At 48.9% G+C, this 13,843-nt stretch overlaps 1 protein-coding gene across 1 annotated transcript in view; it reads right to left on the bottom strand.

The window, feature by feature from the left end:
• Positions 1-13,843, bottom strand: part of DPH6 (diphthamine biosynthesis 6) — a 487,001-nt gene that overhangs the window by 236,207 nt on the left and 236,951 nt on the right. Inside the window, exon 6 of the mRNA XM_085627344.1 lies at positions 1,979-2,040. Within this exon, the coding sequence (XP_085483470.1) occupies positions 1,979-2,040 (62 nt within the window). The remainder of the gene's footprint in view (positions 1-1,978; positions 2,041-13,843) is intronic.

The raw sequence follows: 13,843 nt of genomic DNA, 5'->3' as shown, positions 1-13,843 counted from the left end.
TCATCACGATGAGGCCAGTGAAGGGCTTTTTCAAGTCTATAAGGGAGAATATAAATATGTGTTAATAAGCAAGTAGCACAGAATGCTCTTTTGGCTGAACAAAGAGTACCAAGAGATTTTGGGAGTTTGTTTCAAGGATAGAGAGGGTAAAGACAAATAAGCTAGAGTGCCATATAGGCCCAAGGGAGTGGGTTAACTACTTTAGTGAACTTTACAGATGCGACAACTCTGATTTAAGTAGCTTGAAATCTATATTGTGTAAGAAACAGTGCTCAATGTATCCCTTCATGGGTATCTTAGTACCAGAAGTGGAAAGAGTATTGGCAGTATGAAAAAATGTAAAGCCCCAGGTCGAATCTGGTGCCTACAGAAATCTTCTAAGAAGATCAGCACCTGTAGGCTACGGCACTTACTCAGATATTTATTGCCTCCATAGCCAGTAATAATGTCCCCCAATCATGGCAGTCTGCAGTCCTTGTACCTATTTATAAACAAGCATTGGCATAGCCAATAAGTCTTGCTTTTGGGACCTTCTAAGTATTTAGTTATGCAGCACAATATTCTCGGTGCAACAACAACTGTTGCATGGCTAAACACTTAAAAGGTCCCAAAGGCGATACCTATTGGCTATGCCAATGTTTGTTTATTACCGATGTGTTTGTGAGCCTAAGGGCAGGGCTTTAAGTGGGCTGGGTCTCACCGGTGCTGAGCACCGGCAGTTTTTTAAAGGGGGCCCTGAAACGGGTCTCTATCGGGCTCTGTTTTGTGCCTGGCACAGGCGGTCCGTTTTCTTCCAAGATGCAGTGACACCAGGCACATCATGTGCGCGTGCTCACACTGCTCACTTCTCACTAGTGGAGAAGTTATGTCATGCCATCTGAGTGTTGTAGGGGAAGGGAAATCCTTTAAAGAGTCATTTTTTTCTCTCTGGATTTCCGTTCTCTTTTTCAAACTCGGGAGCAGCACCATTGTCGTGGTGTCACCAGGGCTAAAAGTGGAAGCTTTTTCAATATTTTATACAAGCCATAGTTGCTGCTTATATATCGTATGCAACTAACAACCATTGACAAAGCCAATAGTCCGGACTTGCTGTAGGTATGATGTTACTTGTTGTATCATATATCTGGATGCAATGACAGAAACTGCAATATACAAATCGGGCGGCACACTGTGCAAAACACTGATTTGTAGCTTACGTGTTTTTAAGCCACTCCCTTAATTACACTGGCCACGCCCCTTTGAGAGACCCCACAGTATTGTCATTCCACTTAAAGCCCTACATAAGGGACCCGCCCCACTTAAAGTCCTGGATGGACTGATGCCAGCTCCAGAAATGTGTGTACCTGCAGCTCCCGCGTTCAACCCCCCTGACATCCATAGTGAACAAAGCAGTGAGTAACAGTGACTGTGCACGGTTCATCACTGACTAGAGGTCATTGTAAATCGATGTTATTCACACTTGCCACACACTCCACTCTCTTCCATGGACCGTGCCTGCCACTCCTGAAAAGCCTGGACAAAACTTTCCTCAAAAATAAACTGGGTAGAAGCTCCACTCGTGCAGCAGGTACAGTAGCACCGTGGTCTACAGGCCACCACATTCGTGTCTTTCTTATACCACCCAGGGAGGGGTGACTCTCCAAGAGGGCCCGTGCCTCCATTGCCACGTCACTTCTTCAAGGCGCCACCATTCTGGGAGAAAGAGTGCGCTTCGCCGAAAGGAATGCTGCCGTTTGACCCCCGGTGGGGGTATCGCGCCATCTGAAGTCAAAGCACGCAATGCCGTGAAAGCCACCAGAAGGGGAAGGGAAACAAGGATGGCGCTGGAGGAGGGATCGGCCGGTGAGGTGATGGCGAGAGACAGCTCCTCTGGGGCGGAAGAGCCGCGGTCCCCCCTGAATGGAGCCGCCGTCCTCCCTGAATGGAGCCGCGTTCCTCGCCGTGTTCCGGCACGCTCGCGCCATTAGCGCCGGCTTACCTCCATCAGGTGCGGCCGCACCTGAGCCAGGCCCCTTCCCAGATGCTTATCGGGCTCCAGGCCTGTCAAGAGATTAAATAAAAAACACTTTCAGAGAGGGCATCGCCGCCGCGGCAGACATCAAACGCATTTGTATTACTGTCACAGCTCCCTCCCCTGGACCTGCGGCCTAGCCCAGTGTCAGCCTCTTTCACACCTGTTGATGGCTCAGGAGGCAGGACAGGCGGCCATCTTGAGGCAGAGAGGCGGCCATCTTGAGGCAGAGGTGCATCGCTTGACCATGAAATAGCAACACGAGCCACTCACACAGCAGCACAGAGCAAACTGAAGTGCCTCTGACATGCATAATGTTACATTATACCTGCAACTCGCAAGCATATGGCGGGTACCTCACCTTGTTTGTACTTCTGCAAACCTAACAACAAAATGCCGCCATGGACTTTAATTGGATCACACAATGTTCAAAACGACATCACACTCCAAAAAAGTGTTCATGCTTCATTCACCTCAACGGCTCACTCTCTTAAACACCTGACATCAGCTGCAAGTTTGAACCAGGAGTTGGACAAGTATGGATGCTTCCAAATAGAAGCTTCAGATATTATCTAACAAGCATGACAGGCTGAGTTGGCCCTGCTGGGCTGAAACACAAAGATCTGACGCACCCACCCCTAAGTTGGAAGTTAACGGAGAACTGGAATTTCAAAACTTTGCTGCACAACGGTATCATCCGCATGGAAATATCTAACAGCTTGTGGTCAAAGTTCTCAACCATCCACCCTGTGCCCATCCATGGGTAACATCTAGTGCTTTCTGGGATGTTCCAGGTGTCTGGAACAAAGAAGGAAATCCTGGAATACTTGGCGGGAAATCTGGAATCCTGATGAAAACTTTGGAACACTGGAGAGTGTTCCAGAATATGGGGATGATAGTGGCAGAGCAGAGGGCTGCTTAGGATTGGCTGAAGACGTGTATTTTGGATTCTATGGGGGGGTGTTCCAGAATATGGGGATGATAGTGGCAGAGGAGAGGGCTGCTCTGGATTGGCTGGAGTGTATTTTGGATTCTATGGGGGAGTATTCCGGAATATGGGGATGATAGTGGCAGAGGAGAGGGCTGCTCTGGATTGGCTGGAGTGTATTTTGGATTCTATGGGGGGGTATTCCGGAATATGGGGATGATAGTGGCAGAGGAGAGGGCTGCTCTGGATTGGCTGGAGTGTATTTTGGATTCTATGGGGGAGTATTCCGGAATATGGGGATGATAGTGGCAGAGGAGAGGGCTGCTCTGGATTGGCTGGAGTGTATTTTGGATTCTATGGGGGAGTATTCCGGAATATGGGGATGATAGTGGCAGAGGAGAGGGCTGCTCTGGATTGGCTGGAGTGTATTTTGGATTCTATGGGGGAGTATTCCGGAATATGGGGATGATAGTGGCAGAGCTGAGGGCTGCTCTGGATTGGCTGAAGACGTGTATTTTGGATTCTATGGGGGGGTGTTCCAGAATATGGGGATGATAGTGGCAGAGTAGAGGGCTGCTCTGGATTAGCTGGAGTGTATTTTGGATTCTATGGGGGAGTGTTCCAGAATATGGGGATGATAGTGGCAGAGGAGAGGGCTGCTCTGGATTGGCTGGAGTGTATTTTGGATTCTATGGGGGAGTGTTCCAGAGTATGGGGATGATAGTGGCAGAGGAGAGGGCTGCTCTGGATTGGCTGGAGTGTATTTTGGATTCTATGGGGGAGTGTTCCAGAATATGGGGATGATAGTGGCAGAGGAGAGGGCTGCTCTGGATTGGCTGGAGTGTATTTTGGATTCTATGGGGGAGTGTTCCAGAGTATGGGGATGATAGTGGCAGAGGAGAGGGCTGCTCTGGATTGGCTGGAGTGTATTTTGGATTCTATGGGGGAGTGTTCCAGAGTATGGGGATGATAGTGGCAGAGGAGAGGGCTGCTCTGGATTGGCTGGAGTGTATTTTGGATTCTATGGGGGAGTGTTCCAGAATATGGGGATGATAGTGGCAGAGGAGAGGGCTGCTCTGGATTGGCTGGAGTGTATTTTGGATTCTATGGGGGGGTGTTCCAGAATATGGGGATGATAGTGGCAGAGGAGAGGGCTGCTCTGGATTAGCTGGAGTGTATTTTGGATTCTATGGGGGAGTGTTCCAGAATATGGGGATGATAGTGGCAGAGGAGAGGGCTGCTCTGGATTGGCTGGAGTGTATTTTGGATTCTATGGGGGAGTGTTCCAGAATATGGGGATGATAGTGGCAGAGGAGAGGGCTGCTCTGGATTGGCTGGAGTGTATTTTGGATTCTATGGGGGAGTGTTCCAGAGTATGGGGATGATAGTGGCAGAGGAGAGGGCTGCTCTGGATTGGCTGGAGTGTATTTTGGATTCTATGGGGGAGTGTTCCAGAATATGGGGATGATAGTGGCAGAGGAGAGGGCTGCTCTGGATTGGCTGGAGTGTATTTTGGATTCTATGGGGGAAGATAGAGGGTGTCCTGGAGTGAGCAGCCAGCTGGTGATATGCAACAGAAAGTGGAAGGTGGCTTGAAATTTGCTGACAGTTCTGAAATACTAAAGGAAATATGAAAATGCTGCATACTTTTGTTGAACAGTGGTTATTAACCTGTGGTCTGGGGACCCCTAGGGCTTCGATAAGCATACTCAGGGGTCCGTGTTTGCTTAGAAAATTAAATAATATTAACAAATTAATAAAGTGTAAATAAATAAATGAGCAAAATGTACAGTTTTTTTTAAATTCTGTAAATGTGAAGGAATTTGAAATTGAAGTAAAAAAATTAAGTTAGTATCCTCATATTGATTCATGGAGCAGAGCAGGAACATCAAACGGAATACAGGATGGATGGTGAGTGGCCTTATTGCATTTAGAAAAACTCCTACCTTCCTGTTCAAATTCAGATTTTTGTAATATTCGTCTCTCATTTATAAGATATTTCATCATGTCTATAAGTGTTTTAGGAATGCTAGTTTCTGCATTTTTTGCATAGTGCTTTGCAGTTCAAATGATCGAAAATGCTTAGGCTGGGGTCACCGGATTCCAGTAATGATTCACTGAGGGCCCTCGGATTCCAGTAATGATTCACTGGGGGTCCCCGGGTTACAGTAATGATTCAGTGGGGGGTCCCCAGAAGTCAAAAGGTTAAAAACCACTGTTCTAGAATATCAAAGGCCGTTCTGTTTTGGGGAGTTTGTTCTGGAATGCTGTTTAGTGTGGGGGAACGTGGTAGAGTATTCTCAAGACGGCTGATCCACAAACGAGAAAGGTTTGACGCCTCATTGAAGGAAACTGTTATGAGATCTCTGGAACAGTGGCTTTGTCGTGCTTCAGCAACTCCAATCTCTCCTCTATCGCTTCCCCCTTTCATTCTGCTTCTCAACAACTCCCGGCTTCACCACCCTCCTCACACCCCCAACAACAATGTTTAAGAAATGTATAGGCCAAGCAATGCATTTAAACCCACATTTTCAAATGGATTAGGGAAACAAGCATTGGCAAAGCTGGCATTGGGGGGCCAGTCTTTTGGATTTGCCAATGCTTGTTTTGTTATGCCTTTTACAAAACTCTATTGTTGGGGAATCTGTCGTGCCTTTCTTAATTAAAAAAAAAAAGCTAAAGCAAAAATATAGTTTGATAGTTTGGGTCTCAAGAAGCACACTTTGCCATAGCAGTCCCCAGGCCTTAAATAAAAATATAGGACTGCTGGTACACGTTATTTAGCATACATGATTCATACTGAGAAGTGTCGGTACTCTCCCTTTCAAATTAAACAAGTGCAGGGGCTCAGTACTAGACAGTACCTGCCCATTTAAAGCACTGGTAGTCTATACCACTGAAGGGAACTACTGCGTGCGCATGCGCTTCTTGTGAACGAGAAGAATGATGTCACTCTCAGTGAATTTAGCCAATTGGTGAAGTGGGCGGACCCACGGCTCCAGGCTCTATGCTGTAGTGCCCGGTAGAAAAGCTTGAATGACATAGTAACAGAGCGAAGCTGACTAGCGCTGGCTGAAAGCCCCTATGAATATAGTTTACATATAATATTGTATGTATGAATATGTTACAGGGATTGCGCAAACCCACCCAAACAGCAGCAAAGCGCAGCACAGGGTGAAAGACAAGCATAAGGTCAACAAGTAATAGGCGAGGGATCTGGTTTAGAGACAGTACAAGACTATTAGTTACATTAAAAGGTCTTTGCTAATGCCAGGCCTAAACCCTGCATGTTTTAGAGACACTTTCGAAAGGAAGTGGACGCAAAAATAGAAAACTTTAAGGCTGCCACAGCAACCAAGAACAGAATTCTTCTGCAGGGGAAAAAACATTTATGTTCCCATCATAAAAAAAGAGAACGCACAGATGCCTGTGGCTGGTGGACGCACAGGCGCGCGTGCCTCGTGGACGCACAGGCGCGCGTGCCTCGTGGACGCACAGGCGAGTGTGGCTCGTGGACGCACAGGCGAGTGTGGCTCGTGGACACAAGTGCGTAACAGGAAAATGCTTGCAACACGTGACAAAGAGTGCCCATCTGGTGCACCAGTTACATGTAGGTTGCCATGGGATAGGAGAAGCGTGGCACAGGTTCCATTTTGTCCCACTGCAGCCACCGTCCGGCGACTCCATGTGGGCATGGGCAGGAACAGCAGTGGAGAGGGCATGGGTGGCAATCATGACCCCAGGCGACTTCCCCCCCCCCTATTTACTGCAAGATTATTAGAATGTGCTGCATAATAATTACTAGTTTGCAATGCTCAGCATAATTATTATTTTACCTCTGAATGTTAATACAATTGTTATTGCCGCGGATGAAAAAGGCAGGCCCGGTTTTCTCTTGGGGCTGTGTGGAATGCATGCCAAGAAAGGCCCAGGCGTCCTGGGCTGGGATGAACATTTACCCACAGAGCAAGCAGTGAAATAAACCCGCCATTACCTTCAAGGTCAGTCATTAAAGTCGTAAAACTGAATATTTTAATTGAATCCTAATTGCTTCCACGGTTTGATACATGCAAGGTAAGTAAAAGCGATGTCAGGGCAGGAATGATGGCTCACGCGCCTTAATTAATTTCCCAAGTCTGCGCCCAGGAGTTGCTGTGGGATTTTGTGCCACCCATCCATCCATCCGCGCACCCACCCATCCATCCTGACTCCACCGGAGCTATCACAGGGCGCGAGTTAGGGATGGCAAAATGCGGCACAAGAAGAGAAGAACGAGGCAGGGACTTGCACAGGACAGGACTGCCAGAGGTCTAAACACACTTGTTCTTGGAAAGTGCGTCACTGTGCTCTTTGAAACAGGGCGGAAACAGAGAGGACGGGGTGTTTACCAAAATGGGCACACACGTCTAAGAGAGGAAGTGGTCAAAAGAACACATGCAGACAAGGCTACATTTCCCATGAAGCATAATGGCGCATGCGTAGTGGCACCATAAGTCCACCAGCCTTGGGGAGGTGCTTGTATGAAATAGATGCGGGTAGACATGGGTGAATTTCACATAAAGCACCAGCAGTAGATGTCTGGGGCGCGCAGAGGTCAGGTGAACTCATGAGGCAATGGGCATACTTCCGCATTACACCACAGGTCGAGGCCTGCGTTAACCAATGAACAGACAGAAATCTGGCTCGCATGGGTGCCTTTCTGCCACGGTATCATAGCAGAGAACATAAGTGAGCCAGTGATCAGGGCAGAATCGACCACGGAATGCTAGAAGTTCCCATGAGGCAGCAGGGGTGGGCGGCTACGCAAGGGCGTAACACAGCCCCCCGCATCGGCGCATCCCCTGCAGTGCGGGGGGCCCCCAAGCTCCAGGGCGCCGCCTCCGTACTGCACTTTAGCCGGGGAGCTCCTGATGGGGCCCCTCCACGTATCTTGTAGGGGGGCCCCCTCAATTATCGTTACGCCACTGCGGCTACTAAAGCAAGTGGTGCGGTGGGAGTAACACAGCACGTGGGAAGAAGGCCCGGTGAGACCCGAGCTTATTAACCCACCAGAGAGGTAGGTGTTCTCAATGACAGATAAACAGGCAAAGAACCCCCACTGGCATCCATAATATGTAAGAGTTCTTCATGCGTGTTCATTGTGACTAGCATGGAAACCTTTAAGGTTCAGAGTATCAATAACCCCAGCGCAGGGCAGAGCTCCAGGCTCCAGGGGGCGCTGCTGGAGCATTTCAGGCCTCTAAGAAGTCGCTTCTCGTGGAGCTGGAAGGACAGACTGACAGTTCACCTGCACAGGTGTGATAAGCAGACATGGGCTGTGCGAGCCCGAGGTGATGAGCCTTTCACTCCTGAGTCAGGGTACTCGGACACTGCAAGGCTTGCGGCTGACCATCAACATCCATCACTTGCGGGTAACGCATAGGAACGCTGCCCTAAGAGCTCCATTCACTGCCTGCAGGTGAAAATAATCAACCATCACTTGCGGGTAACGCATAGGAACGCTGCCTTAAGAGCTCCACTCACTACTTGCAGGTGACAATCATCAACCATCACTTGCGGGTAACGCATAGGAACGCTGCCCTAAGAGCTCCATTCACTGCCTGCAGGTGACAATCAACAACCATCACTTGCGGGTAACGCATAGGAACGCTGCCTTAAGAGCTCCATTCACTGCTTGCAGGTGACAATCATCAACCATCACTTGCGGGTAACGCATAGGAACGCTGCCTTAAGAGCTCCATTCACTGCCTGCAGGTGACAATCATCAACCATCACTTGCGGGTAACGCATAGGAACGCTGCCTTAAGAGCTCCACTCACTACTTGCAGGTGACAATCATCAACCATCACTTGCGGGTAACGCATAGGAACGCTGCCCTAAGAGCTCCATTCACTGCCTGCAGGTGAAAATAATCAACCATCACTTGCGGGTAACGCATAGGAACGCTGCCTTAAGAGCTCCACTCACTACTTGCAGGTGACAATCATCAACCATCACTTGCGGGTAACACATAGGAACACTGCCTTAAGAGCTCCACTCACTACTTGCAGGTGACAATCATCAACCATCACTTGCGGGTAACGCATAGGAACGCTGCCCTAAGAGCTCCATTCACTGCCTGCAGGTGACAATCATCAACCATCACTTGCGGGTAACGCATAGGAACGCTGCCTTAAGAGCTCCATTCACTGCTTGCAGGTGACAATCATCAACCATCACTTGCGGGTAACGCATAGGAACGCTGCCTTAAGAGCTCCATTCACTGCCTGCAGGTGACAATCATCAACCATCACTTGCGGGTAACGCATAGGAACGCTGCCCTAAGAGCTCCATTCACTGCCTGCAGGTGACAATCATCAACCATCACTTGCGGGTAACGCATAGGAACACTGCCTTAAGAGCTCCATTCACTGCTTGCAGGTGACAATCATCAACCATCACTTGCGGGTAACGCATAGGAACGCTGCCCTAAGAGCTCCATTCACTGCTTGCAGGTGACAATCATCAACCATCACTTGCGCGTAACGCATAGGAACACTGCCTTAAGAGCTCCATTCACTGCTTGCAGGTGACAATCATCAACCATCACTTGCAGGTAACGCATAGGAACGCTGCCTTAAGAGCTCCATTCACTACTTGCAGGTGACAATCATCAACCATCACTTGCGGGTAACGCATAGGCACGCTGCCTTAAGAGCTCCATTCACTGCTTGCAGGTGACAATCATCAACCATCACTTGCGGGTAACGCATAGGAACGCTGCCTTTAGAGCACCATTCACTGCCTGCAGGTGACAATCATCAACCATCACTTGCGGGTAACGCATAGGAACGCTGCCTTTAGAGCACCATTCACTACCTGCAGGTGACAATCATCAACCATCACTTGCGGGTCACATGCACAGAAACACTGCCTTTAGAGCTCCATTCACTGCTTGCAGGTGACACTCATCAACCATCACTTGCGGGTAACGCATAGGAACGCTGCCTTTAGAGCACCATTCACTGCCTGCAGGTGACAATCATCAACCATCACTTGCGGGTAACGCATAGGAACACAGCTCCATTCACTACTTGCAGGTGACAATCATCAACCATCACTAGCGGGTCACATGCACAGAAACACTGCCTTTAGAGCACCATTCACTGCCTGCAGGTGACAATCATTAACCATCACTTGCGGGTAACGCATAGGAACGCTGCCTTAAGAGCTCCATTCACTGCTTGCAGGTGACAATCATAAACCATCATTTGCGGGTCACATGCACAGAAACACTGCCTTTAGAGCACCATTCACTGCATGCAGGTGACAATCATTAACCATCACTTGCGGGTAACACATAGGAACACTGCCTTAAGAGCTCCATTCACTGCTTGCAGGTGACAATCATCAACCATCACTTGCGGGTAACGCATAGGAACACTGCCTTAAGAGCTCCATTCACTGCTTGCAGGTGACAATCATAAACCATCACTTGCGGGTAACGCATAGGAACGCTGCCTTAAGAGCTCCATTCACTGCTTGCAGGTGACAATCATGAACCATCACTTGCGGGTAACGCATAGGAACACTGCCTTAAGAGCTCCATTCACTGCTTGCAGGTGACAATCATCAACCATCACTTGCGGGTAACGCATAGGAACGGTGCCTTAAGAGCTCCATTCACTGCTTGCAGGTGACAATCATCAACCATCACTTGCGGGTCACATGCACAGGAATGCTGCCTTCAGAGCTCCATTCACTGCTTGCAGGTGACAATCATCATTCATCACTTGCGCGTAACGCATAGGAACGCTGCCTTAAGAGCTCCATTCACTACTTGCAGGTGACAATCATCAACCATCACTTGCGGGTAACGCATAGGAACGCTGGCTTAAGAGCTCCATTCACTGCTTGCAGGTGACAATCATCAACCATCACTTGCAGGTAACGCATAGGAACGCTGCCTTAAGAGCTCCATTCACTACTTGCAGGTGACAATCATCAACCATCACTTGCGGGTAACGCATAGGAACGCTACCTTAAGAGCTCCATTCACTGCTTGCAGGTGACAATCATCAACCATCACTTGCGGGTAACGCATAGGCACGCTGCCTTAAGAGCTCCATTCACTGCTTGCAGGTGACAATCATCAACCATCACTTGCGGGTCACATGCACAGGAATGCAGCCTTAAGAGCTCCATTCACTGCTTGCAGGTGACAATCATCAACCATCACTTGCAGGTAACGCATAGGAACGCTGCCTTAAGAGCACCATTCACTGCTTGCAGGTGACAATCATCAAGCATCACTTGCGGCAACGCATAGGAACGCTGCCTTAAGAGCTTCATTCACTGCTTGCAGGTGACAATCATCAACCATCACTTGCGGGTAACGCATAGGAACACTGCCTTAAGAGCTCCATTCACTGCTTGCAGGTGACAATCATCAACCATCACTTGCGGGTAACGCATAGGAACGCTGCCTTTAGAGCACCATTCACTACTTGCAGGTGACAATCATCAACCATCACTTGCGGGTAACGCATAGGAACGCTGCCTTGAGAGCTCCATTCACTGCTTGTAGGTGACAATCATCAACCATCACTTGCGGGTAGCGCATAGGAACGCTGCCTTAAGAGCTCCATTCACTGCTTGCAGGTGAAAATAATCAACCATCACTTACGGGTAACGCATAGGAACGCTGCCTTAAGAGCTCCATTCACTGCTTGTAGGTGACAATCATCAACCATCACTTGCGGGTAACGCATAGGAACGCTGCCCTAAGAGCTCCATTCACTACTTGCAGGTGACAATCATCAACCATCACTTGCGGGTAACGCATAGGAACGCTGCCTTAAAAGCTCCATTCACTACTTGCAGGTGACAATCATCAACCATCACTTGCGGGTAACGCATAGGAACGCTGCCTTAAGAGCTCCATTCACTGCTTGCAGGTGACAATCATCAACCATCACTTGCGGGTAACGCATAGGAACGCTGCCTTAAGAGCTCCATTCACTGCTTGCAGGTGACAATCATCAACCATCACTTGCGGGTAACGCATAGGAACACTGCCTTAAGAGCTCCATTCACTGCTTGCAGGTGACAATCATCAACCATCACTTGCGGGTAACGCATAGGAACGCTGCCTTTAGAGCACCATTCACTACTTGCAGGTGACAATCATCAACCATCACTTGCGGGTAACGCATAGGAACGCTGCCTTGAGAGCTCCATTCACTGCTTGTAGGTGACAATCATCAACCATCACTTGCGGGTAGCGCATAGGAACGCTGCCTTAAGAGCTCCATTCACTGCTTGCAGGTGAAAATAATCAACCATCACTTACGGGTAACGCATAGGAACGCTGCCTTAAGAGCTCCATTCACTACTTGCAGGTGACAATCATCAACCATCACTTGCGGGTAACGCATAGGAACGCTGCCTTAAGAGCTCCATTCACTACTTGCAGGTGACAATCATCAACCATCACTTGCGGGTAACGCATAGGAACGCTGCCCTAAGAGCTCCATTCACTGCTTGCAGGTGACAATCATCAACCATCACTTGCGGGTAGCGCATAGGAACGCTGCCTTAAGAGCTCCATTCACTGCCTGCAGGTGACAATCATCAACCATCACTTGCGCGTAACGCATAGGAACGCTGCCCTAAGAGCTCCATTCACTGCCTGCAGGTGACAATCATCAACCATCACTTGCGGGTAACGCATAGGAACGCTGCCCTAAGAGCTCCATTCACTGCCTGCAGGTGACAATCATCAACCATCACTTGCGGGTAACGCATAGGAACGCTGCCTTAAGAGCTCCATTCACTACTTGCAGGTGACAATCATCAACCATCACTTGCGGGTAACGCATAGGAACGCTGGCTTAAGAGCTCCATTCACTGCTTGCAGGTGACAATCATCAACCATCACTTGCAGGTAACGCATAGGAACGCTGCCTTAAGAGCTCCATTCACTACTTGCAGGTGACAATCATCAACCATCACTTGCGGGTAACGCATAGGAACGCTACCTTAAGAGCTCCATTCACTGCTTGCAGGTGACAATCATCAACCATCACTTGCGGGTAACGCATAGGCACGCTGCCTTAAGAGCTCCATTCACTGCTTGCAGGTGACAATCATCAACCATCACTTCCGGGTCACATGCACAGGAATGCAGCCTTAAGAGCTCCATTCACTGCTTGCAGGTGACAATCATCAACCATCACTTGCGGGTAACGCATAGGAACGCTGCCTTAAGAGCACCATTCACTGCTTGCAGGTGACAATCATCAACCATCACTTGCGGCAACGCATAGGAACGCTGCCTTAAGAGCTCCATTCACTACTTGCAGGTGACAATCATCAACCATCACTTGCGGGTAACGCATAGGAACGCTGCCTTTAGAGCACCATTCACTACTTGCAGGTGACAATCATCAACCATCACTTGCGGGTAACGCATAGGAACGCTGCCTTGAGAGCTCCATTCACTGCTTGTAGGTGACAATCATCAACCATCACTTGCGGGTAGCGCATAGGAACGCTGCCTTAAGAGCTCCATTCACTGCTTGCAGGTGAAAATAATCAACCATCACTTACGGGTAAAGCATAGGAACGCTGCCTTAAGAGCTCCATTCACTGCTTGTAGGTGACAATCATCAACCATCACTTGCGGGTAACGCATAGGAACGCTGCCCTAAGAGCTCCATTCACTGCCTGCAGGTGACAATCATCAACCATCACTTGCGGGTAACGCATAGGAACGCTGCCTTAAGAGCTCCATTCACTACTTGCAGGTGACAATCATCAACCATCACTTGCGGGTAACGCATAGGAACGCTGCCTTAAGAGCTCCATTCACTGCTTGCAGGTGACAATCATCAACCATCACTTGCGGGTAACGCATAGGAACG

Source organism: Triturus cristatus, chromosome 9 (genome assembly GCF_964204655.1).
Source record: "Triturus cristatus chromosome 9, aTriCri1.1, whole genome shotgun sequence".
NCBI lineage: Eukaryota > Metazoa > Chordata > Amphibia > Caudata > Salamandridae > Triturus > Triturus cristatus.
The sequence above is the reverse complement of the archived record's forward strand: the minus strand, read 5'-3'. Positions and strand labels throughout refer to the sequence as shown.